At 46.6% G+C, this 23,050-nt stretch overlaps 1 protein-coding gene across 1 annotated transcript in view; it reads left to right on the top strand.

The window, feature by feature from the left end:
- ME3 (malic enzyme 3) overlaps positions 1-23,050 on the top strand; it is a 473,564-nt gene that overhangs the window by 190,263 nt on the left and 260,251 nt on the right. The window contains exon 3 of the mRNA XM_085623151.1: positions 18,427-18,560. Within this exon, the coding sequence (XP_085479277.1) occupies positions 18,427-18,560 (134 nt within the window). The remainder of the gene's footprint in view (positions 1-18,426; positions 18,561-23,050) is intronic.

Below are 23,050 nucleotides of genomic sequence, written 5' to 3' on the forward strand. Positions count from 1 at the left end.
AGGCCCACTCTAACCTCAGGCATGAAGCCCCGCTGAGTGTCTGAGAGCTTGCCAAAGTCATCCGATGTGGCGTAAGCCACCGAGGGCAGCCAGCGGGCCGGAGTGGGCACTGGTCCAGGAGCCAGTGCTGGTGGTGCAGGTAAGGGGGCGGTGCCCCGGGTGGGGACCAAAGCCCGGCTCTTCGCAGGCAACTGCTCTGCCGGGAAGTCTCTGACCGTGGGCCTGTGGATCCTCTTAGACCTGGAGTGGCCAGCCTCCTCATTGGGCTCGTGTTCTGCGGCCGTGGCCTCGATGGCGATTCCAGAGTCCTCGGGATTGTTGACTTTCAAAAGTTCGGTGGCCCAAGCCAATCCCTTGGTCTTGGCCAGTTCTAGAAAAGCTGCGATCAGCGCATCCTCGGAGAGGCCAGTCTGGGTCTCCTTGACTTAGCACCTCATCGAGAAAAGCGGTGGGGATCCCTGATTATCCATCGATTCACCTGCGGGTGCCTCCTAATCTGGAAGGATAAGGGAAAAGTGTTTAGCCCAAGAAGCCACACCCGCGGACACCAGTAGCACAGGTCAATGCCCAGGGGACTCACTCTGCCCCCCCCCCCCGTGGCTCAGTACTTACTTACAAACAGGAGAGCAAGGATGGATCGTCTGCCCGGGCGGACGGGCTTCGGCGGTACTGTGAGGGAGATGAAGGATAAGTTAGCCGGTGCCCCCTTACCTCCCTGCCCCACCCTTGAGACCCACCACCCCACCAGGGCTCAGCGATGGCCCCTACCCCCCCCCCCCCCCCGTCGACGGGGCCAGGCAGAAGAAATTCATGCTCGCAGGCGCAATTGGTGTCCCTAGGGCAATTGAGGACCCTCCCCAGTACCCTTACCTGCTGCCTTCGTATGTTCCTTTACGAAACCTGCTTCGAGAGCGCTGCTCGTCTCACGAGGACCTGCTTGTGGGAGACAAAACCAAGTGTGAGGCGCCGGGGACAGGTGCTCCCAAAACTACCACGTGAACCCTGCCAACTACCCTGTGCCAGGGGCGGTGGGGGGCCAGCCGCACCCTACGCGGCAAGCCAGAGCCCCCAAGGGCCCAATGTTATCTGGCCGCCCCAATTGGTTACCTTAACCTTGGATCCTGACGCGCACTCCGTCGCTATTCCTTTGAACCTGGAGTGCTGCAGTAGCTGTAAAAAAAGATATGAAAGGCATGTTAGCTGCAAGAATCGTCGCTGGACTCTTGCCTGGGTCCTGGGCGATTCACATGGTGAAGCACAAGCGGGTTTGCACAGGGTGGGCGTTGGTACCTGTTGACCCTAGGGCCCCGGACATGCTGCGCACCCTAGAGGTGTGAAATTATTTCCCCACCTTACTGAAGTAAATACCATTGCCTGCACCTTATACTGAGCAAACAGTGACATTGAAAGACCAGGGATTGAACACCTAATCTTCAGAGTAAGAGTCTAAAACCTTAACCATTAGGCCAGACTGAGCGCTTTCCCCCAAGCTGCGATGGATGGATGACCAGGGAAGATGCACTCCCCGTTGTGTCCCCTTCACGGCTGGCATCTTGAGCCCCCCCTGCCCCTAGCACCGTGCAATACGCGGCCCGACCGTGCGTTAATAAGGCAGAGGCTATAAAATGATTTGCAGTGTAATCCCTCTATGTTCTTGGTCAGATGCCGGAGCTGAGAGCTGGGATTTGAACTCGGTCTCGGTTTGCATGGCCGGCTATTAATCCACACGGGCTCCACCCCCTCCTACATTGCCTGCAAAAGTTTAAATGTATTACCAAAATGTACACGATATACATAACGTGTATTTGAAAGCGCACGTTCACCCCCAAGAGTCACCTTGGTGCTGAACAACGCAATGGTACTCATTTTATCGATCTCTGAAAGGATGGAGGCTGATTGAACCCGCCAGGAACTGAATCTGTGAGGATGGCCCCTACCTGCAGTGGAGGCATTTGTCCACTAAGCCACCAGACCCGGATAAACCGAGACTAGAACCCGTTTCCCCATGGCTAAAGTCGGCAGCTTTGTTTATTATGCTACGGACGCTGTTAGTGTCCGACTTCCGCCGCTGACGGGCAGGGGGAGGAGCGGATGCCTGCGCAGCGGCGACCGTGCTTAGCGGCCCGGCTGCACGGCCGCGCATCTCCTCCCCCACATTTAGCCCCTGATCCGATCGCATTACACCATGCAGTCCGGGCGGCCCCCGACGATGACGCACACTCAACCCCGTCGAGTACAGGGCATGGGGGGCGGGGGGTGGCCTGAGTAAGCAACTACCCCCGCCCCCCCCCCGCCATTGTGATCTGGCGTATCCAGCCCGCAGCAAGCCCAAGCCGGCGCGTGAACAGTGTTTGAAAATCCCAACCCGCAAACCCAACCCACAAACCCCCTCAAATGCTGAAAGGCCATGCGCCCCGTCCCGCGGCAAGGGGCCGTGGCAAAGGTGGGGGTGGCGCGACCCCTGACCAGGGTCACCGGCAAAGTGGCACACCCCAGGGCCCAAAAGGATCTGCTGACCCCCTCCCCTATGGGCGTGCGCCCCCCAACCTGCTGGCTTTTTTCTGAGAGGGAGCGCGTGATCCCCATTTACTGGGCCTTTAGGGCCTAAAGCAGGCTAAACCGCACGGTGCTCGCGCCCCCCCCCCACCTATGGCAGTCTATGCCATGGGGCCCTGGTACTGCCCAGGGACAGGGCCGGGGTGGCGGGGGGGGTCGGAGCGGGACTCACCGTAGCAGTTCGAGAACGGGCGGCAGGATCTGCAATGCGGCGTGCGAGGCGATCAAGAGGTCGCCAGCATGGTGGGGGAGGGCTATATAGCCTCCCCCAGAACAAAGAAGCCCCGGAAGTGACGCCCCTCGCGTCACCACCGGGCAGGAAGAGGAGGGGACACCGACCAGAGTCCCTTCCCCCAAGAGGAGGGGGGGGGGGGCGGGGAGGGGTGACCGGTGCCCAGGCGATACTAGGGCACCGACCGCTCTAGTGGCCCCCTGTGGGTGCCGCGATAAGCGGCAAATCACTAGCAGACCTGATGAGGTTCCTTGGGCACATGGGTGGGACTTGAACATTTTGGACAACAAGCTGACATTTTAGCAGAGCAGTTACAAGTCCCTTGGGGGTGGGGGAGACATTTATACCTGTGAAAAGTGTTGAGGCTGACCAGACGAAAGACTTCGTTCCCATGTGTGTGATTTTTTTGGGGGCAGATTTATATAGCACAAACTCGACTCGAAAGTATTGGAGCGCTTTACATGAGCACCAATTATGCTACACAAGGATACGTTCATTTGTTGTTAGGCAGGGGGAGATTAAGTGATTTGCTCATAATCACAGGATGCTGAGCCGACATTGAGGCTCAAACCTGGTTCCCCAGCTCAAAAGTCGGCAGCTCTGGCCATAAGGCCACATCCTCTCTCTAGATACTGCTAACGAGAGACTTTTCTTGTCTGCTCGGGGGCGAGGAAGAGTCTGGTGTCCCTGAACAGTATGTCCCATGCGAGCTTGCGTGCAGGGTGGTGGTAAAGTATAAAAGTGGGGTGGCCACATGAATTCGTTTTTTCCTATGGTCTAACAAGAAAGCGCTGTGTGTACAAGGTGATACACACTTGGTGCTGGCATGCATGCCAAAACATTGAGAAAAAGCAGCAAAAACAGAGGCTTATGGGTGTGTGTAATGTATACCCAGACTCCAGTCCTCCCCACACCTGCCTGGGAAAGAAGGCGTAAAGGAGGGGGGCCATCATGTGCCAACTGGCGGTGGTCCAGTAGCAGTTGGATTAACTAATTACAGTGTTGATCTACACAGCTCTCGCCGACCAATTAACGGCTCATACGGTCGGTTTTATTCCTAATTCGGTTGATGTGTGATATTTTCCAAACGGTGCAGCCCAAACCACAAAACGTAGGCACGTCCACTACTATAAAAGGACAAAACTGTTGGGTGGGGTAGAGCTCGTTGGCTGGTGGAGGAGAGATTGGGCAAAGTTGAGAAATGTGAAAATGAACTACAGCTAGAGGAGCTCTTTATCAGAATATCTTGCCATAAACCATATGAGACAGGAGAGTTAATGCCACCCACCAATTAAACACAAACGGGGAGTGTTGCATACTGCCAAGGCCTGCGTGGAATAGGGTGACCAACCGTCTGTAAATTTCACGGACAGTCCGTAATTTCGGCCGTCTGTCCATTGTCCGTGAAGGATTCTTTAACGGACGCCATTTGTCTGTAATTTTAACTGGGCACCGGTCGGACCACCCAAAAGCCGGCACAGCTTCCACCCACCTCCCTTCTTGACTCGGATGCTGTTGAGGTCAGGTGTAACAGACTCCCATGCAGTACCAAAGCTCAGATACCCAGCAGCATTGGAGAGGCACAGCGGGATGGCAACCCTCGCACCTTCCGCCCTTGATGAGCTGTTAAGAGGTGCTTGAAGGTGACTGAGAGGGAGGGGCTGCAGCTTCAGGGGCATCTATTCAGATGCAAAGAGCCCTGAATGCGTCGTGGCTCTGCAATTTAGAGGGACCTCACATATTCACTTTCTGCCCAGGGCCCCAAACATCCTAGAACTGCCCTGATTACACCGAGGCAGCACGTGGTTCTCTTCGGTTCTTCAAACATGCAGTCTGTAATGTAATAAAATAAAGAAATGGCACAATCGCACCCACACTGATTAACAAAGTATGGAGGACAATCAGTTAAATCAGTTCTCTTGGAGTATCTCCTTTAAGTACTGTACATCACAGTGGGGGATGGCAAAACTAACAGTTTGGAAAGAGAGCCTGTCTTCTCGTTGTCTTGTCCAGGAGGGGGGTGAGGAGCCCTACCCCACCCTGGAAGAGACCAAGATGATACTAGAATACTGCATGCCCACCCCTGTGCCCACCCTGGTGGATCCTGTCCCCCCCCCCCCCCCCTGTGATGGCTCCTGCCCCCCCTCCCCTAGTGATGGCTCCCCCCCCCCCATGTGGTGGCTCCTGTCCCCCCTGCCTGTGATGGCTCCTGTCCCCCCTGCCTGTGATGGCTCCTGTCCCCCCTGCCTGTGATGGCTCCTGTCCCCCCCTGTGGTGGATCCTGTCTCCGCCCTGGGTGGCTTCCGTCCCAGTCCTGGAATGGCTCCTGCAGTGAGGGTGAAGTTCTTGATGGGCCTCTTCTCAAAAAGGCTTAGCTCAAAATTAATATGAAAAGATGGTGACTAAGGAATGACCTCTAGCAGGTATCACTTCAATGTTTGACAGACATTTAATGTGAGTATCACCTGGATGAAAGTTAAAGAAACTGTATGGACCGATGTCTGACAGAGTGGGGGTGTCGATCACTGAATGTGTTAGTGAGAGAAAGAGTGGGTGGGCATTTGTTTGACTTTATGCACAAGTAGGGGAGCGTCAACAGTGGTTGTGGCATTGTGTAATGAGACTAGAGGGACTGCAGTAGTGTATGGTCTGTTATATACTTAAGGGAGCCTCGGTATGTTCGGAACCATGCATGAGCCTAGCCTGTCACAGCATCCTTCTGCAGGCCTGCATGGCTCGTTGGATTAGTTTATTCTGTGTTGGTGCTTCTGATGACCACCACAATCCATGTGATTCTGCTAGATTGGGTTACTCACATGGACCGTGTTATTGGCCATGTATGGTGTCCTAGAATGGAATGTCCACAATGCTAGGCTTGGCTCTTGACCACTATGATGTCCTGCCCTGTGTCATGTTTCTGTAAATTCTGCAGTTTGTCATTTTGTCCCAGTGAACCTGAGACTCAAGAAAGCTTACTCTGGGACCTACCTGCTGAATGGATGGAGACCCCAGGACGGTGCTGTGAGTTCAACGGGGCACCCAATGGGTACCCCTCTTTGAAGAAGTGCCCACCCTGACGCATTCACAGTATTGGCAGCATGGTATCTAGTGAATGAGCAGACCTTTATACTAGTCTTCTTCAAGCAAGGGTAGATGCCTGCTAACCTCCACGTGTAAAACGGTTCTTCCGGTGCCTGCCAACTGGGTTCTTTCACTTTCATAAACGTGGGATAGGTATTTAAGGTGCCTTTATGTATATATTAGCTTAGCACATAAATGCCATAAAACATTTATCTCGGACCATGAAGAAAATGGGGAGTTCCATAATTTATGGAAAGAATTCGTTGTTTTTGTATGCTAAAGTACTTGTTTTTTTAAGAAGCAAAGCACTAACTGGTCATTAAGTTATGAAGTGTTTTTTCGGTGTTTTTCTGTGTTTCGCGTGATTTACCCTTGTTACCTCGTTGGGTAGGCTTTAGAATGCTCTGCCTCGTAACCAATGAGCGTTAAGTGCTAAAGGTGAGTACTTGGTGATCCAGTTTTTGCGGTCCAAGAGTACCGTGAACCCAAGATAACGGTAATAAGCATCTCCATCTGTCACCAGTGGACCCAGTGACCACTGGCTGCCCTGGGGCTTCAGGAACCAGTTCTCGCATGCTGGGAAGGAGTGCTATATTTTTATATTGGGAACATGTGCTGACAAAATCATGGTGTTACAAAAAATTATTTTTATACCACTACGGATTTTTTTTGATTTTTTTTTAAATAATTGCCTTTCACATTTTTCAGCTGGCAATCAATTATTGCAAAATATCTTCTCAAATGTTAATGCTGGTAAATGACGTCACTTCAGACACAGAAAATCTAGTGTACTGTTGAGAAAACCCAGCAAGCTGTCTCTGATAATGAGATGCCACCTGTATCTATTTTAGAAACAATAAATAGACTATTTTCATTTTTTTGTTGTTAATTATACATTTACTATGTGTGGTTAACCATGTTATTTGATTGATAAGGAGTTGCCGATTAGCACAAGGGGCACATGGCAGTGGTAAGGTTTGTCTCACTCCTTTGTGGGTGCACACACAATTTGTCTGTTGGTCAACCCTTTCACAGAGGGTGGTTAGGCTCAATTCTCTTGCAAGCAGTGCCTAAACTTTGCTGGTGATTGCAGGTGGCAGGCACCAGTGAGGCTGTGGCGCAGCTGCCAGAGCTGCTGACTCGGCAGCTGGGAATCTGGGTTCGAGGCCTGAAATCACTTAATCTTCCCGTGCCCATGGACAGCGCCTGGATACCCTCATGAGTGATATGCCCGCTGTATAAATTTACAGACCTTATTTTGTGGGCTATGATTTTTCTTCATCAGACTTTGACCCAGAGCAACAAGGAAGGAAAAAGAAAGGAAAACCATCACAAAGGGAGAAAGGGGCAGGAGGGGTGAAAAAGAGCCCTCAAGATGAGGTAAAGGGACAGGAAGTGTAGGGTGGTGGAAGAAAGAAACCAAGAGGTGAAGTCAAGACCAGGCAGCGTTGGTATTTCGCAACCCCAGGTTTGGCACTCTCAGCAGTGGGCACCAAAGAAATCTTTTTGGCCCCTGCACTTTTATTCATTTACTTGTTTTGGCAAATCAAGTAGTGCTCGCAAGGATGTAGAATAAATGAACTAAAATAGGAAGGCTTGTTTTTGATGAAGAATTTGGAACAAGCCAGTGGCACCTGGCATGCTGGGCTCAGCAGCAGCCGGACTTGAAGCCAAAACACACTCGTTTGTGGCTCAAAGCCCACACCATGTCAGAAGTGCTACATTGCAGCGCATTCAATTTAACTGGAAAATCTTGCTAGCAAGATGTTTTTATGTATAAATTATAACGATTGAAAATTTGCAAATAGCGTACCGATTCACGCAACTTTTCTGTTAGTAGATTTCACTTGGAGGTGGAAAAAGTGGCATTTGTGCATCGAATAATCAGATCTCCATTTGCAGAATAAACACTTGCAGACCTATGTGTGGAGGTTTCAGTTCCAATAGTGAAAGGCCAAAATTTTAAATGCCTGGGTAGATTCAAAGAGGAGGTGCAAACGTTATTGCAGGCAGCTGATTTCGGATCACCACGTGCACACATGGGGGAAGTGGGAGGAATTTGAGTACTTTGCCTGCACGGAGCTCCCCATTCCAACCTGCAATAAACTCGCCCCACAGTAAAATCGCAAGGGGCTGTAGTGAACTAACTTACCCCAGAGCAACAGGGGCGTAACACAAGTCCCTGCGGTGCAGGTGAGCACCACTCCTTCAGCCCAGCCCACCCACCTTCCATGGGGGGCCAGATTCAGGCCCAGGCCAATGAATATTTGTGAAATAAGGGAGACTCAGTGGCTTAGCAAGGGGTGGGGGCAGAAATATTGGGGCCAGAACCCCCCGCTCTTACTTGTGGCCGTCGCGGGGCGGCGAACACAGGAATCACCAGCAAACCCCCTCCCCCGCACTAACGCCCGACATGGGGCGGCAAACACAGGGCCTCCCACGGGCAGCAAAAGGTCTAGCTACGCCACGGGGGAGACCCGTCCCCGCATCACATTCTGCAAGGGGGAGGTGGGTTGGAGCATCCTTTCCTGTTAGGCCACTGCGGACAATTTTACTGAGCAGTGCACATGGCTAGGTTAAAGTGAGCGCATAAGTTCACATGGGACTGTTGGGGAAAGGGGTCCGTGCAAAAAACGCAATATTACCCGGGGATGTGTGGTTCCTCTGCATTTCACCTTCTTTAATGTGTACTTAATGGCTTGTGCCTGATGGACCCGATGTTACTACTGCCATTATCATGGAAAAAGTGCTCCAGAGTCTCCAGTGCAAAAAAGTTAAGAATTTTCATTGAAAGTCATTCTAAAAATTGAAAAAAAGACTCGAAGGATTATTATTAATTTCCCAAATGTATGCAATCTATCGACTTTGTTGTCCTGGTACCTTCGAGTGCTCTCCCTACAGAAAAAAAATAACCAAGTGCATATTAGATCTATAGAGGGAGGTCATTCAACAAACCACATCTCAAAGGGAAAAAGAAGTATAAAAACTGACGAACGGAGTTTTACAGGCAAAGAAATAAATGACCCTGAAACAGGGCTTGGAAAAAAAGCTGAGCCTTTCGAAAATGATTATTGAGGAAAAATAATACTCTATTTGAAGTTCGATTTTTTTTTTTCTTCATTTTCCTATGAAAACTAAAAAAAAAATGTAGTCACTGAAACTAACGCATTCAAATATACTCCTTTTAGAAGTAGATAATTGGATGTTTTACCCTGCGTCCTTTCTACTGACTACAGTGTTCTGAATTGCATATTTCACTTTAGGATTATGGGACCACATACACAGATGGACTCTTTTGACCAGCAAGAGGGTCTGAGACCAGATCCTCATTTGTATGGGAGGCAAACAGACAGTGTTGTCTGTCAAGAGAAAGGTTTAAGGAATGAGGGCTTGAGCTCCGACCATGGAAGCTTCTGTCTTATGTTTTTATGATTTAATATTTGGAAGCCAAAGGTTAGTGTGCCTTGCTGCTGCAATTGTGTTCTTGTATGAATTAACCCTTTCACTAAGATTCCCAGCTGCACGTGCCAAATTGGAGTCTTTTTTGAGCTGTGGGAAAGACATTGCATCATATAAGAGGTTCACTGTAGCATGAAGCCTCGTGGCACAGTGTGGGTGCAAAGCGCCTCCCCCCTGGAACAATAAATCATCCCTGCAGTTGGGTTGGACTTGCCTCTCATGGTCAGACTATGAACCACAGAATGGTAAAGAGTTACAAACAAGCTCCTACAAGCGCATTCTTCTGTTTGCTAAATAGTTGTCGGTCTCCTCCGACACTCGAAAAAGCCAGAGCAAACCTAATGAGTCTGGCCTTGGCAACCATGCTATTCACTTTATTTATTTTTCCTTTTTTAGTTTGCAAATATATGCAATATACAAAAATCAAAATGGAAAACATATAAAAAATAAAGGAGAGAGCCAGCAGCCCTGGCACACCAGACCTGGAACTGAAGTGCCCTCCTTTTCGGGCAGCTCTGCCCAGATGATCAGGCTGAATGCCATTACACACAATGCAGAAGAACCAGTGGATGAAGTGGGCTGCCACGCTGCCCCATGCTGGATGCGGTGGTGGATGAAAGCAGAACGTGAATTACACTTGAACAGACCAGTGGATCGAGAGGGCTGACCAAAAACATGTGCACGTATCCATGATAGAAGGACCCACAGTCCTCTTTGGATTTGCAATAGTTGTAGGAGAACCAATGTAAATGTTTGTCAGTTATAATTTTGGTAGTTGAAAAATCCTGGCTGGACCCAAGTCTGAGGGAGAATAGATAGAACACTAGAGGATGCTGTCACATGCCTTCATCCTCAGAAGAGGCGTAGTCAGCAGGAAAATGCAATGTATCAATAATAAAGTGGGAAAAAAGGCAAACAAATATAGTAGTGCTATTTGTCAAACTTCCGAGAAGAAGCAAGATGTATGTGGAACAATGAAAGACAAAGTGAACACAAGGAGATGATGGACGGAGTGCTGAAACTTTTCAGACACTCCCCCCGCCCCAGTCTCAGATCTGAATTAATCCATCATCGTTCTTTAGCTCACTTAGCCACCCTAGTTCAGACTCAACCATATGTAAATCAGTCTTGACCCTGTGCCTCATGGGAACAGTCCAGCCTCAACTGGCAAGCCAGGTCTTCCTTGGACAGGAACCAAGGAATTTAGGAGCGATTTTAGGGTAACGCCCCTCATCAGCCAGGCTAGCTTGAATCCAGTGGCAAAGTGCGCAAGGGACCCACGCCTGGGCATACCCTGCCAACTTAGGGCGAACAAAGCAAATACAAGGAGATGATGGCTGGAGCGCTGAAACTTTTCAGACACTGCCCCCCCACTCCCCAGTCACAGATTTGGGTTTAATCTATCATTTCAGACCCAGCCATATGCAAATCAGTCTTAACCCTGTTACTCATGGGAACAGTCCAGCCCGAACTGCCAAGCAATGCTAACTTTGCATGTTCTCCACCCAGGCTACATTACAGCCTGAGTGGAGAACGTGCCCAGGCTCCACTGCCTGTCTGCGCACCGAACCACGGCGCTCAGACCAATCGTACTGCTGCATTGCAGTGTTGTGATTGGCTATGGGGAGTCTGGTGCTACCTGCTTCCTGTTCTGGCCAGGAGAGATGACAAAGGAGAGATGCAGCAATCATGTACTATTATTTTTTATTTTACAATCCCTACCCCTGCCACCGTGCTCCCAATCGGTGCTCGCCGCCTCTGGCAAATAGAAAAAAAAGTGGTGGCTGCAAACTTTAATTTTCAATTTATTTACTTTTGTTACAATCGCGGCACCCGCGCTTTAGGTTTGAATATCTTAAGCTAAAGCGTGGGTGCCTCGATTGCTTCAAATGTAAACAAATAGAAAAAAATGCAATTTCTTTTTCTATTTGTTTACTTTTGAAGCAATCTCAGTACCCGCGCTTTAGCTGCCGCCATTGGAAAAAAAACAGAAAACGGAAAAAGAAATGCATGTGGGCACGGTCAGCCAGCAAATAGCAAAAGAAAAGCGCACCGGCATTATTATTGCCAAGGCATACCACACTGAATAAATAACATTTAAAAAAATAAGTGTTGAGGGAGTGTGTCCTGCCTGCAACCGTAGGCAGTACAAGGCTATTTTTGAAAATGGTGCTTGGAGGCTGTAATTAAAACCTACCGAGTAACAACACATGTAAAAGGGGTTGTCCACATGGGAGCTTAAAGAGACGAGGTGGTACTAATGAGGGACTATTAAGCCTATTGACCAATGGAAATCCACCATTTACAAAGGACAGGCACAGGAACCAATTAAAAAGTTTGATGGAAAGTGGGTGGAGCATTATGCGTAGGCGAGACCAAACATGGGGCTGTAGCACACAAAATGCCCCAATGCAGAAGCTAATCGAAGAAAGGCTATTGGTCAGACATCAAAGAAGCACCGTAACTGGATAGGTGGCCCAGCAAAAATAAAAAAGCATTGGCAATGCCTTCGCTTTATTCTGCTGCACGTTGGACTCCGATGCACGCCTCTCACTTTGTATTCACATGGGCACACCCCACACCCTGCACTAATATACATCTCAATCACCATACATTCTCACCTTACCCGGTAGTCACACAGTAGGTACCCTGTACTCTTAAACCGGACACTGCACTAACCCACTTCTCATTCCACACTTGCCCCTTGCTATGCACTCACATACCACTAAAACAAAACTCACCCTGACTGCTCACCATTCATCCACACATTTCACCCTGCACACACAACAGCTCATGCTACAAAGTCATCGCTCGTATACTGCTCACTCAGACACACCTCACACCCTCCAGTCGCACACCACTTACTCTGTACTCGGGCACTTGTACTCATTCTGTCACTCTTCGTTGAGAGACACTGTCTTAACATCTGCACTAAAACTCATGGCCTTGTTTAACTTTGTGAGATGGAGACTCTTTCAAAATGAATTGTGATCTAAAGAAAGCATTTAAACCTATTGGATCGCGGATCCTGTCTGTTTCTGTACTATATGATCTACTGGTCTTTGCACAAAGGCAACAATCGATCCCAAGAGACCAGGCCCACTGCCAGATGCAGAGGAACAGAGAGGAGGCAGAGGAAGAGGGGAGAAACGCATGAATTGAAATTTCATTAGAACAAAAGGAAGAAGAGGAGAGAAGGGGCAGAAAACTAGTGCTACAACCAATCAAGAGGAACAAAAAAGACGACCATGAGAGTGGTGGGGTGTAGAAAAGTATGAACGAGGACAGGGAGAAGGACTCATAAAAATTATTGAGGGTAATGGAAAACTCTTAGTGATGCAGAAGACACTTTTTTCAACAGGAGCGTCTCATTTTATGGGAAACTGTTTTGCTATGTCTTTTTTTTTTTTTTTGTTTTTTTTTTTGTTTTTAAGATATCTGCCCTTAGAAGACCATCACTCTAGCTTGAGTTACATATAAATAGACAAAACAAGTGTGGAAAGAGATGGGGCAAATTGAAAAAATGACAAAAGATGTACTAAGAGTCACAGAAGAGGGGTTAGGGATTCAGAGGAAGGGGCTAGAAAGTATAAATTAAGGAGTATTGAATGCTTAAGTTGGCGCTGTGGGTGAGAAGACAGGTGCAGCACAATAGCAGCAGGTGGCGATTACATGCATGTGTCCTCATGGGCCGGCACAGCACCTCCAGGCACACAGACCATAGTATGCAGAGAGCTCTGGCTCCCTGGAGTCACTCAGTGAGGTGTAGGGAAGGACTGAAGATTCAGACTACCCTCTCTCCCGGTCCACTCTGCCAATCATGGAGCCCATCTTCAGGCAGGTGCTGACTGATCTGTGCCCCTCTTCGGGTCAGTTGCTCTCTGTGAATCCTATATTGTAAAGCAGCCCTGAAGCCAGAGGGCAGCAGGTACTGGTGTTGTGCAACCCAGAGAAGAACAATCTACAAAACAAAGGCTTTGGCAGCTCAGTAAACTAGTTTCAAAGAGGCAGCCATGTTGGTTGAGGAGCTACCCCCCCCCCCCCCCTGGCCCAGCCAATGGAATTGCAGCATTGAGAGTTTCCCTTGCCTGCTGCCATCACATTTTAACACTTCAGCCATAGCAGGTGAGGGGTAAACCCCCAAATAGGAGTCCAATACAAACACTCTTTCAGGAAAAGCAAACAATTTCTGACCACTCAAATCATGTTAGCCTGGCTGCCAACTTGGGCAGGCTCAAAATTCCTCTTTGAAGGACTCCTGTAATCTCCTTTTTAGGTTGATCGCATGAGGTCTGGCGACGCCTGCTGTTTCAAGCCAGACCAAAAGAGTGCCTTCCGCAGGCTGGGGAGTGCAGTGGGTTCTTGCCTGAAGAAGAAAACTAAGGGTGATTTATCTACATCAGAACATACCAGGAGTTTCTATCAAGACAATGTCCTCTCTAATCAATACGAGCAGTCCAAACCCGGGCCTTCTGGGGTCAGACCCGGGAAGATTGCAGTCCTACTTTTTAAGACTTTAAAGGGACTGCGGAATTCTTCAGTATAATGTCAAATTAATTTTAAGACTGTGCATCAATACTATATTTTTTTCAACGCTGAATTCCTGCTGGGGAACAAATTATGCAGTATTTTGTTCACTCTGAAAATTCAAAGAGACGACTCCGGTTTATCCGTGAATCACAATAAATCCGAATACAAAGAAAACCCAGCGGAAAGCTTTTACACTAATTCAAGGGAAATAAGATGTGGATATTGGAATGATGCCTGGACCGTTTTTTTGTGTGACAAATCTGTGTTTGATCATTTCAGAATTAGCCCAAAAACTGATATAAATTACTCTGAAACATGAAGCAGGGGTCTCAAATGGGTTGGCTAGCAAGACGTGTTTACTGGTGGCATCTTGAGTTCACATGCAAATTCAAATGCGAGAATAAAAAATATACAAGAATAAAAAGATTGTCACTTCTGGCTACTTTGGATCTTTGTGCTGTCATTTGTGTGCTCGGCTTCCTCTCTCCTATTCTTTGATACTTGCTGAATGCCCTTTCACTTCCTTCTTGTTCCCTGACCCGTCAACCCACACCCTTCTTCTCTTGTTGTGTCAACTTTGAACATGCTTTGAATTTCCAATTGCATTTTTCATCCCATGGAGAGATCTTCATCTGAACTCAACTTCCTCTACTTCTGTGATAGGAATCTACAGTCTTCTGATAACTTTGTAGAACAGCTTACTTATCCTTACTTATCCTGTCCTCTTCTATTGTGTTTTTCCTGACATCCTTGGCGTGGTTCTCCCCTATTTTTTTGCATTCACCCTACTGTTTTTATGGGGAAACAGTGGTTACAACGCTGTTGTTACCACGCAGGTAGGTACCAATGCGGTCGTTACAACGACCGCGTTGTTACCACGCGTGGCTTTACATCGCAAGTCATTTCTATGGCTTGTGCTAGGTGGCATGCAACACCAGGGAATGTGTTGGATTTTGAATCCAACACATTCCCTGCTGTTCCGCTAACTGGAGTAGGAATAGTAATTTATACTATTCCTAAATCCAGCACGCCATCTAGCGCAAGTCGTAGAAAGGACTTGCGATGTAAAGCCACGCGTGGAAACAACGCGGCCGTTGTAACGACCGGGTTGTTACCTACTGCGTGGTAACTCCACGCGTTGTATCGTCACATATTCGTTTTGATGACTTCGTGTTTGCTGGCTTTAGGACTCTGAGAACTTAACCACTGCTAATCAGTTGAAACCATGGTGGAATTGGCGTACACCGAATTGGCCCAAATCATTTACTAGTAAGTCCCTAGTAAAGTGGCACAACATGTGCCCAGGTCCTGTATATGAATTGCCTCAAGTGGGCCTACAGCACTGATTGTGCCACCCACTTAAGTAGCCCTTTAAACATCTCAGGCCTGTCATTACAGCCTATGTGCCCAGTTTTAAACTGCCATATCAACTAGGCAAACTAAACCTTTTGCCAAGCCCAAATCTTCCCTTTTAATACATATTACTTACCCCCAGGCTAGACCCTGAACAGCCCACAAGGCAGGGGGCAGTGTATGTAAAAAGTAGGACATGTACCTTTTAAGTTTTACATGTCCTAGCAGTAAAAAACGCCTACATTCATTTTTCTCTACTGCAAGGCCCATGTTTCCCATAGGATAACATTGGCATTATCTTATTACATTTAATAAGCTGTAACTTCCAATTGGGAGTCGGTAGATCTTTTGAGTTTGGTGTGTTTAGATATAATTAAAAGCCCTCTTTAATGGTAAAGTCAGATTTTTAGTCCTACATCTGAAAATTCCACTTTTAGGAAGTTGGCATTTTCTTGTCCTAACCTTTTGGTGCCTGCAGCCTGATCCTGGGTCACATGACTCGATGTAGCTGGCAGTTGGTCTTTGTGTATTGCTCCCAGACAGTGAGACAAAGGGAAGATAGGTGTTTTGACAGAATGGGTCACTCTAAGTTAACGAGGGGGAGGAGTTGTTACCTACCACACTTCCACATCACAAAGGCTCTGCTTGAGCACTCTCACTGAGGCTTTGTCACTGATGTTTTTGTAACCCCAGACAAGCTGGGGCCAGGACAAAGAGGAAGGTGAAGCCTTACACCTCAGTGGGGGTGGAAACCTCTAGAAGCTTCTTCCATTTCAAAGTGGGCACCAGGTATAAATGTTGGACCCTTAGACCCACCTCTGCAGCACACTTCTGGACCTGTGATCTCTTCCATGAAGAAAGACTGAAGTGCTGCTGAAAAGACTGCTGTGCTGCTCAAAGGACTGGGACTCTCCTGGACTGCCCCCGTGCTGGGCTACCCCTGCCGTTCTGACCTGCTGCCCTCCTGCCTGGGCTAGTTGGCTGGCGTCCAGATCAGAAGCCTCATGGACTTAACAACAGGCTTCCAACAACCTTGAACCCAGCACCTGGACTCTGCCACCTGTGAGTCATACCATGCAAAGAGGTGCAACCCCAGTCCTGGAAGTGGGCCTGAAGCCCAGCCCATTTGTGAATGCAGCAGAACCGACCTATCTCCTCTGCTGCGCGGCGCAACCCCGAGTAGAACTAACGCATTGCCGCTGCTGTGTGGACTTTCTTGGTGCAAGGACTTTGCATCGCCCTCGCAGCCTGCTCTGAGTCGCTGCTGTGCAAACATTCTAGATGTAGGTCCTCGCATCGCAAGCCTCTCGTCAATGAAAGCCTCTATGGCAACTCCACATTGTAAGCCCTGCAGCTTTTTTGGAACCAGCGGGTGGGTGCTGCAGGACCTTGCATCGCAGCTTCTCAGCTCCTTGGTACCGATGCTGTGCGACACATCCCTGACTCCGACCTTGCATTGTCTTGGCTGCATGGCACATCCTTGACACAGGACTCTACAATTCTTCGCAGCCAGGATTTAGGGTACTCTAGTTCAGTGGGCCTAACTGGGTCCCTGCAGCTAGCCCGCGCTCCATTGTGGTCGGCCTGAACTTGTGACTTTGTCTCGGTCTAGGCCGACCTAGATATCCACAACTGGCGTCTTATGCTTTTTGGCACGCTTTTTACTGACATTATTAAAATACTATATCTCGGGATGTACTGGTTGGATTTTTGTCATTTTGTCTTTGATTTATTTATTACAACATACTCTTTTTCAAGATTGGGCGTGCAATTTTCTGTATTGTTTTTACTTTATTACAGTTTGGCTGCATAAATGCTTAAAATATTTCCTCTAAGTTCAGCCTGACTGCTCTGTGCCAAGCTACCATAGGGTTAATTAAGCACAGGTTAATTTGGGGTTTGCTTGTGCCTTCACCCTGACAAGGATTGTGGTTTCTACTTTTGAAGGGGTTCACCCCCTTAAACCAATAACCTAATGTCTTACTTGCCCCTTGCCTGTTTGTACTCTAGTGCAGTTTCCTTTTTTCTCGACTTCACTCAAAGGCAAGAAGTTGTTACTTGCCATGCAAATTGTATTTGTTATTGGTGCCTCAGGGTTCTAAGATGGGGCTGCAAACTACCCTTTGACTGGAATATAGTTACCCACAGTAAGGATTTGAGACTGTCATGCCTGAGTTCATGGCTCCCCAGCCCAGTGCTCTACTTGCCAGAAGCCATTCATGTACACAACTTTGTAACAATAGGGAGGATTTTGGGTTGAGTAACCAAAATACTTGGTTCTGCTACCTGAGGGCCTGCTTCCCATTTCTACACTGGACAAAATTGTTGGATCCTGTGCACAATCATTGTATCTTCTGCTGCATCAAGTTTGGGAGTGTTTTGAAATAGGCAAACCCCTACTTAGGGTCTTGTTATCAATGCCTTTGGAAGACTAGGAATGCATCCAACCCGAGTCTTGAGTAGTGCAGCAATTGTAAAACCACTTATTTTTCCCTGTGATCATTTTATCAATTAATTTAGAGACATTTTCATGGTGAAAATACCAAGTGGAATTTGCATGAATAAACCAACAAAAGAGGTCGGATCTACGGGTCCAGGGGAAATGAGCTGAATTCAAGTGTAGGGACTTCAGTTCTACAAGTTAGCCTTCATTCCTAACTTGGAAATCCCATATTCCTTTGTTAAAATTGCCAGTGGAAAGAAAACCTCAAGGTGTGGGGAGGGACTTTCCAAAGGCATGTTTTGCCTCATGGTAAATCTGGCTGAGTAAGAATAAGGTCCTAGTATCTTCTCTGCCAACCTGGTCCTTGATGGAGAAGGTTTTTACTAACGATGCTTAAATATATATAGGGAAATGTCCCCGCTAATCAATCAAATGTTAGACGTTGTGGCATTATATGCAACCCTCTTATCGACTGCATGGAATTTAACACCTGAAGGATTATTCGCCTTAGTGATAAGGTAGTCAACAAGTCTTAATTACATAAACACCATCATCTATCCCTCGCTGTTCATACTATGCTTGTATTGGGAAATAAATGGAGTCCAGTAATGGAAATGTAACAAAACTTGCTAAATGTAAAAACCTGTAAACTAATATTTTGCCACTCACGTTGCTTTGCTCTGATAGGCTTTGTGTGAGACTAAGAGTCTACTACTTTGAACTTTTTGTATTTGTTCTTTGTGTGACTGTGACCTCTGCCTCCATTCAACAGGGTATGGCCTTCACGCTGGAGGAAAGGCTGCAGCTTGGTATTCATGGCCTTCTCCCTCCCTGCTTCTTGAGCCAGGATGTCCAAGTACTCCGTGTGATGAAAAGCTACGAGACCAAATCAAGCGACCTGGACAAGTGAGTAAAACCGCAGTACGCGCTCTGCCCCATCTTTTGTTATCCTCATGAGCAACAGCAACAGAGTCTCAAACTCATCCGAGTAGGAATGCTCCATTTATACGCAAGTATTGAGTCCTATGAAAATAGTGCACAAAGACATTTCAGCGTACGGGAAGTAGTACTACAGGAGTTCTCGTTTACGTACTCTTTTATGCCTACGTGAATCGTCTCTGAAACGCCCAACTCCCTATTAGTAAAAGTTCAGACAGGGCACCGCCCCTTCTTTTTCTACTAACTGTATAACGAGATGACCAGATGGTTCCCATTGTAGACGTTTTACGGCTGATTGGTTAAGGCATATAGGAGTACATAAAAGATTACCACAGAAGTACTCGTTTGCGTACTCCTACATGCTATTGTGGATCAGCCCCGGTTTGTTGATGCAAGTGGTTTGATAGCTGCATACTGAGTAAAGTGTTGTGTCTTATGCAATGCAAACGCCAACTGAGCAGTAGCTAGCACACAATATATTACCACTATGAGTTGAGGCAGCATAGTATTCACATGCACCATCTTGACAAAATGTGAGGGTAAATCCACAGGCCTTCAGAGGACTTTAAAGCAGTCATAATATTAAGTGCTAATGAATTATAACAAGGTAGGTAGGCATCCTCACTTTACCTCTTGGCGCTTTCTTCTCAGGTTGTGGTTTTACCCCAAATACTTCTGCCCTAGGCTTAGCTTACTCCATGTATTAGCATGTCACAAGGTCAAATGTGGCCTGTCCCTTCTGATCCGGTGTCCCTTCTGATCCGGTGTCCCTTCTGATCCGGTGTCCCTTCTGATCCGGTGTTCCTTCTGATCCGGTGTCCCTTCTGATCAGGTGTCCCTTGATGTTTAGGTGTTGTTTAATTCTATCAACATTTAGGAGCCTTTTATACTACATCAGCAGCACCTACTTTGAATCTCGTCTTGTGCTTTTCATCTCACCGGGCCTGATTTGCAATCCCTTCCATTACTTTTGACGGCGCTACCTGCAAGCTTTTGTGCATACAACTTCCCATCAAGTCTATTGGTATCCTGGCTAGGCTAGGTTTCTAGTGCCAGCTTCAAAAGGACATCTTGCTTAGTTGAGACCTAAAATGCAGTCAAATTGTTTGTTTCAACAACACAAAATCCTGTTGCCAAACTTGAACCTCCCCATCACAGAGGTCACTTGCATTTACCTTCCACAGAGCTGGCATTTTAACTAACTCTAGGCATTTTCAATCTCGTTGGCTTTGTATCTTTGTAAATTTAGTGGAAATGAATTGCATGAATAAAGCTGAAAAGTGAAATAGGTACAATCTTCGTTTTAAACGTTTCTACCATTCAGCTTCTAAAAAAAGATGGCCCTGCTTCATTATCAGACTCCATGAAAGTGTGCGGCTCACCAGGAGCTCTGCTGGCCTCTGTTTCTAGTACCAGAGCCAGGTATCTCTGGCACTTACTTCAAGCCTAAACTGCAGCTTGCTTCCAATTGCTCCAGTCTTTGAAGGTGGGTTTGGCGAGCAGATGAGGATGCAAGTGGCATGGAGTGTTTGAGACTGTGCTTGATGCCACTTTAGCCCTCTTCCCAAGCTTCTACGTGGCTTGTACAAGTCAGTGGCTAAAGGGTATCATCTGAGGAAATGATATCACTACTTGCCTCTGTGACGCGATAGGCATCATTGTTGGGACCTGTAGTGTTGCATGTCTCGTTCTGTTTTGCCGCGTGCTGCTTTAGCCGGTCATCGCGAGGACAAAACAGAACGAGAACATGTTTACGATTAAATGGAATAAGCTCGTGGATACTCTCACGAGTACACAGCAGTTGGGGAACTGATGTTAGGTTTCAAAGCAGAGTGTACGTTGGCATTTGTAATTTGGTCTGAACTCCGGACAGGATGCATATGTCCGGTTGAGTAACAATAAATTATACTTCTACATTTCCTTGTTTAAGTGTATTCACTACACTTACATTTTGGCGACTTGGGACTCAACCGGAGTCGAACCATGCGGATTTCTTCATTTTCTTCCTTTCATCATTTTCGTGTTCCTGCTCGGAGGAGGTGCTCGCATCCTGTTGCCTTCGGTGGTTCTGGTTTTGCGCTCCAATCCGATTGGTTCTGCAGCAGAAGACCCGCCTTTTGGCAAAATTCATTCCGGAGCGATTTGAAGTAATCGGCCAATCTCCATGCGCTGTTTTTACTTCCTGTTCGTCTGCAACCTTGTTGATTTGCATATCGTCAGACACAGGAGTGAAGTGGAAGCGTTCTTCGTTTGCGGTTTGATTTTCCTGTTCTTCTGACGTCTTCCTCCACCATATGGTTTCAACTTCTACACGGAGGTAGCGGTAAGAGGAATAACATTGTACGAAGGGGTTGAACTGCATCACCCTGCTGGTGGAACTGCTTCGCAAGCAGTATTGTTTTCGTTTTTGAATACGCGCGTTACTGAAAGCGCATTTGACTGAAACACCTTTTGAATGGTTGTCTGTTTCCTTACAAGCAGCGTATTTTGCAAACGCGTGTATATTTAAGAGTACGTTAATTCAAAGCACATAGGTGGAGCTTATAATCGTATGGTTATACAACTCCGAATGACTTAATTGGATGTAATCTAATCCAGAGCACTCTAGCAGTATATTCAACAGTGTTTTTATATGCTGGCTTTTTATGTATTCAAGTGACAATTTTGTTGCTCATCTATTCCATGCTTCGTTCTTTGCACAATCACAGGATGGTTAACAACTCGGCCTACAAGATCACAACACAGTACTTCATGGTATAGCTTGGAAACTCTATAAACAATATAACAAAATTTCACTGTACAACAATCACTTGCTGGATTTTCAGATAATAATTAATATATGTTCTAATATTCATACAGTAATTTTAATCGGTTGGTGTTTGTGCAACATTGTTTTCTACAGGCTCAAATTGTTAAGAGTGTGCAGTCATGGCTACTCCTGTCACCAACATAACAGTTAATCCACCAAAAGAGTTTGTATGTGTCCCTGGTGATCCTCCTGTTCCATGGTTACAATGGAAAGAATACTTCATTAATTACCTGTTCACCATTGACCATGCTAACAAACTGTCTGCGGACAGGAAAAAGGGTTTATTGATGCACAGTTTAGGCCCTGAGGGTCTAAGGGTATACAATAAGTTAAATAAGGAAAGTGCATCGGGGGATGATAATGTGTTTAACCAAGCTATCAGACAACTCGATAATTATTTCTCCCCTAAAGTTTGCATTGGTGTCACGCGTTTTAAATTCTTTAAGAGAAAACAACTTAAGGATGAAACTTTTGATGATTTTGTAACTGCTCTCCAAAAGTTAGCCATTGATTGTAGATTTGGGACTATTGAAGAAGAATTAATTAGAGACCAGGTAGTAATGCATGCGTATGATTCCGCTATTCAAGATAGACTGTGGGTAAACGGTGATAACGCTCTGAAGGATGTTCTAGCCATTGCTAGGAAAGCAGAATTGTCAGGAAGATGTGCTAAAGCACTTAAAAAAGAGTGTACTGATAGTTCTCAACAAGATACTGTAGCCAGAATTGTCTCTAATCGTAGTAAAGAGAAGTCATCCAAAGCCTTGGTAAAAAACAAAGTGCTAATATCTAGAAAGGACAAAAATTTCAAATGTTATCGTTGTGACAGCAAGAATCATTTAGCTAACGATAAAAGTTGTCCTGCTATTAAGCAAAGATGCTCTATTTGTAAAAAAGTGGGTCATTTCAGCAAAGTGTGTCATGCTAGGAATTTCAAAAGAGAACAAGTTAAATGCATAGAAGAAAGTTACCCTTCTTCCAATAATGATGATAGTGAAGATGATTCTCTGAACCCCATGAGTTATGTGGTACTTAACATCATCCATGATAGTGATTCTAGCAAACCAATGTGTCATATCTCCTTAGGTGGTGTAAGCATATACATCGCAGCTGATTCAGGTTCTCCCTTCACCATAGTGAACGAATCAGTTTGGACAGAGAAATTTGTTATGAAGTTGGGTTCTAATTTATATCAAGCTGATATTACACCTTTAAGTTACAATGGTGAACCAATTGACCTTTTGGGTTGCAGAGATTTCATTTTCAGATTTAAGAACAGAAGTGCATTGTGTAAACTCTATGTGTCAAAAAAGGGTCCTGGAAGGACCAAAGGAAACTTGATATTATTTTAGACCCCAATGGGACCGAACAGGTTCTTGTTGTGAATGAAGGGGAATCTTTAAAAAAAAATTATACAAAAAGTTTCCTGAGGTGTGTTCAAGCAAACTTGGGAAGTTAGAGGGTTTTAAACACCTAATTCGTCTCAAACCTGATGCATCCCCAAAGGTTCACAAGGTACGCAATATACCTTTTTCAGTTAGGGAAGAAGTAGAGAAAGAACTTGGAAACCTAGTAGAAAAAGGTGTAATCGAACCGGTTGAAGCCTCCCAGTGGGTTTCTCCATTGGTCGCAGCGAGGATATCTAATG

The sequence above is a fragment of the Triturus cristatus genome, chromosome 8 (genome assembly GCF_964204655.1).
Source record: "Triturus cristatus chromosome 8, aTriCri1.1, whole genome shotgun sequence".
Taxonomy (NCBI): Eukaryota; Metazoa; Chordata; class Amphibia; order Caudata; family Salamandridae; genus Triturus; species Triturus cristatus.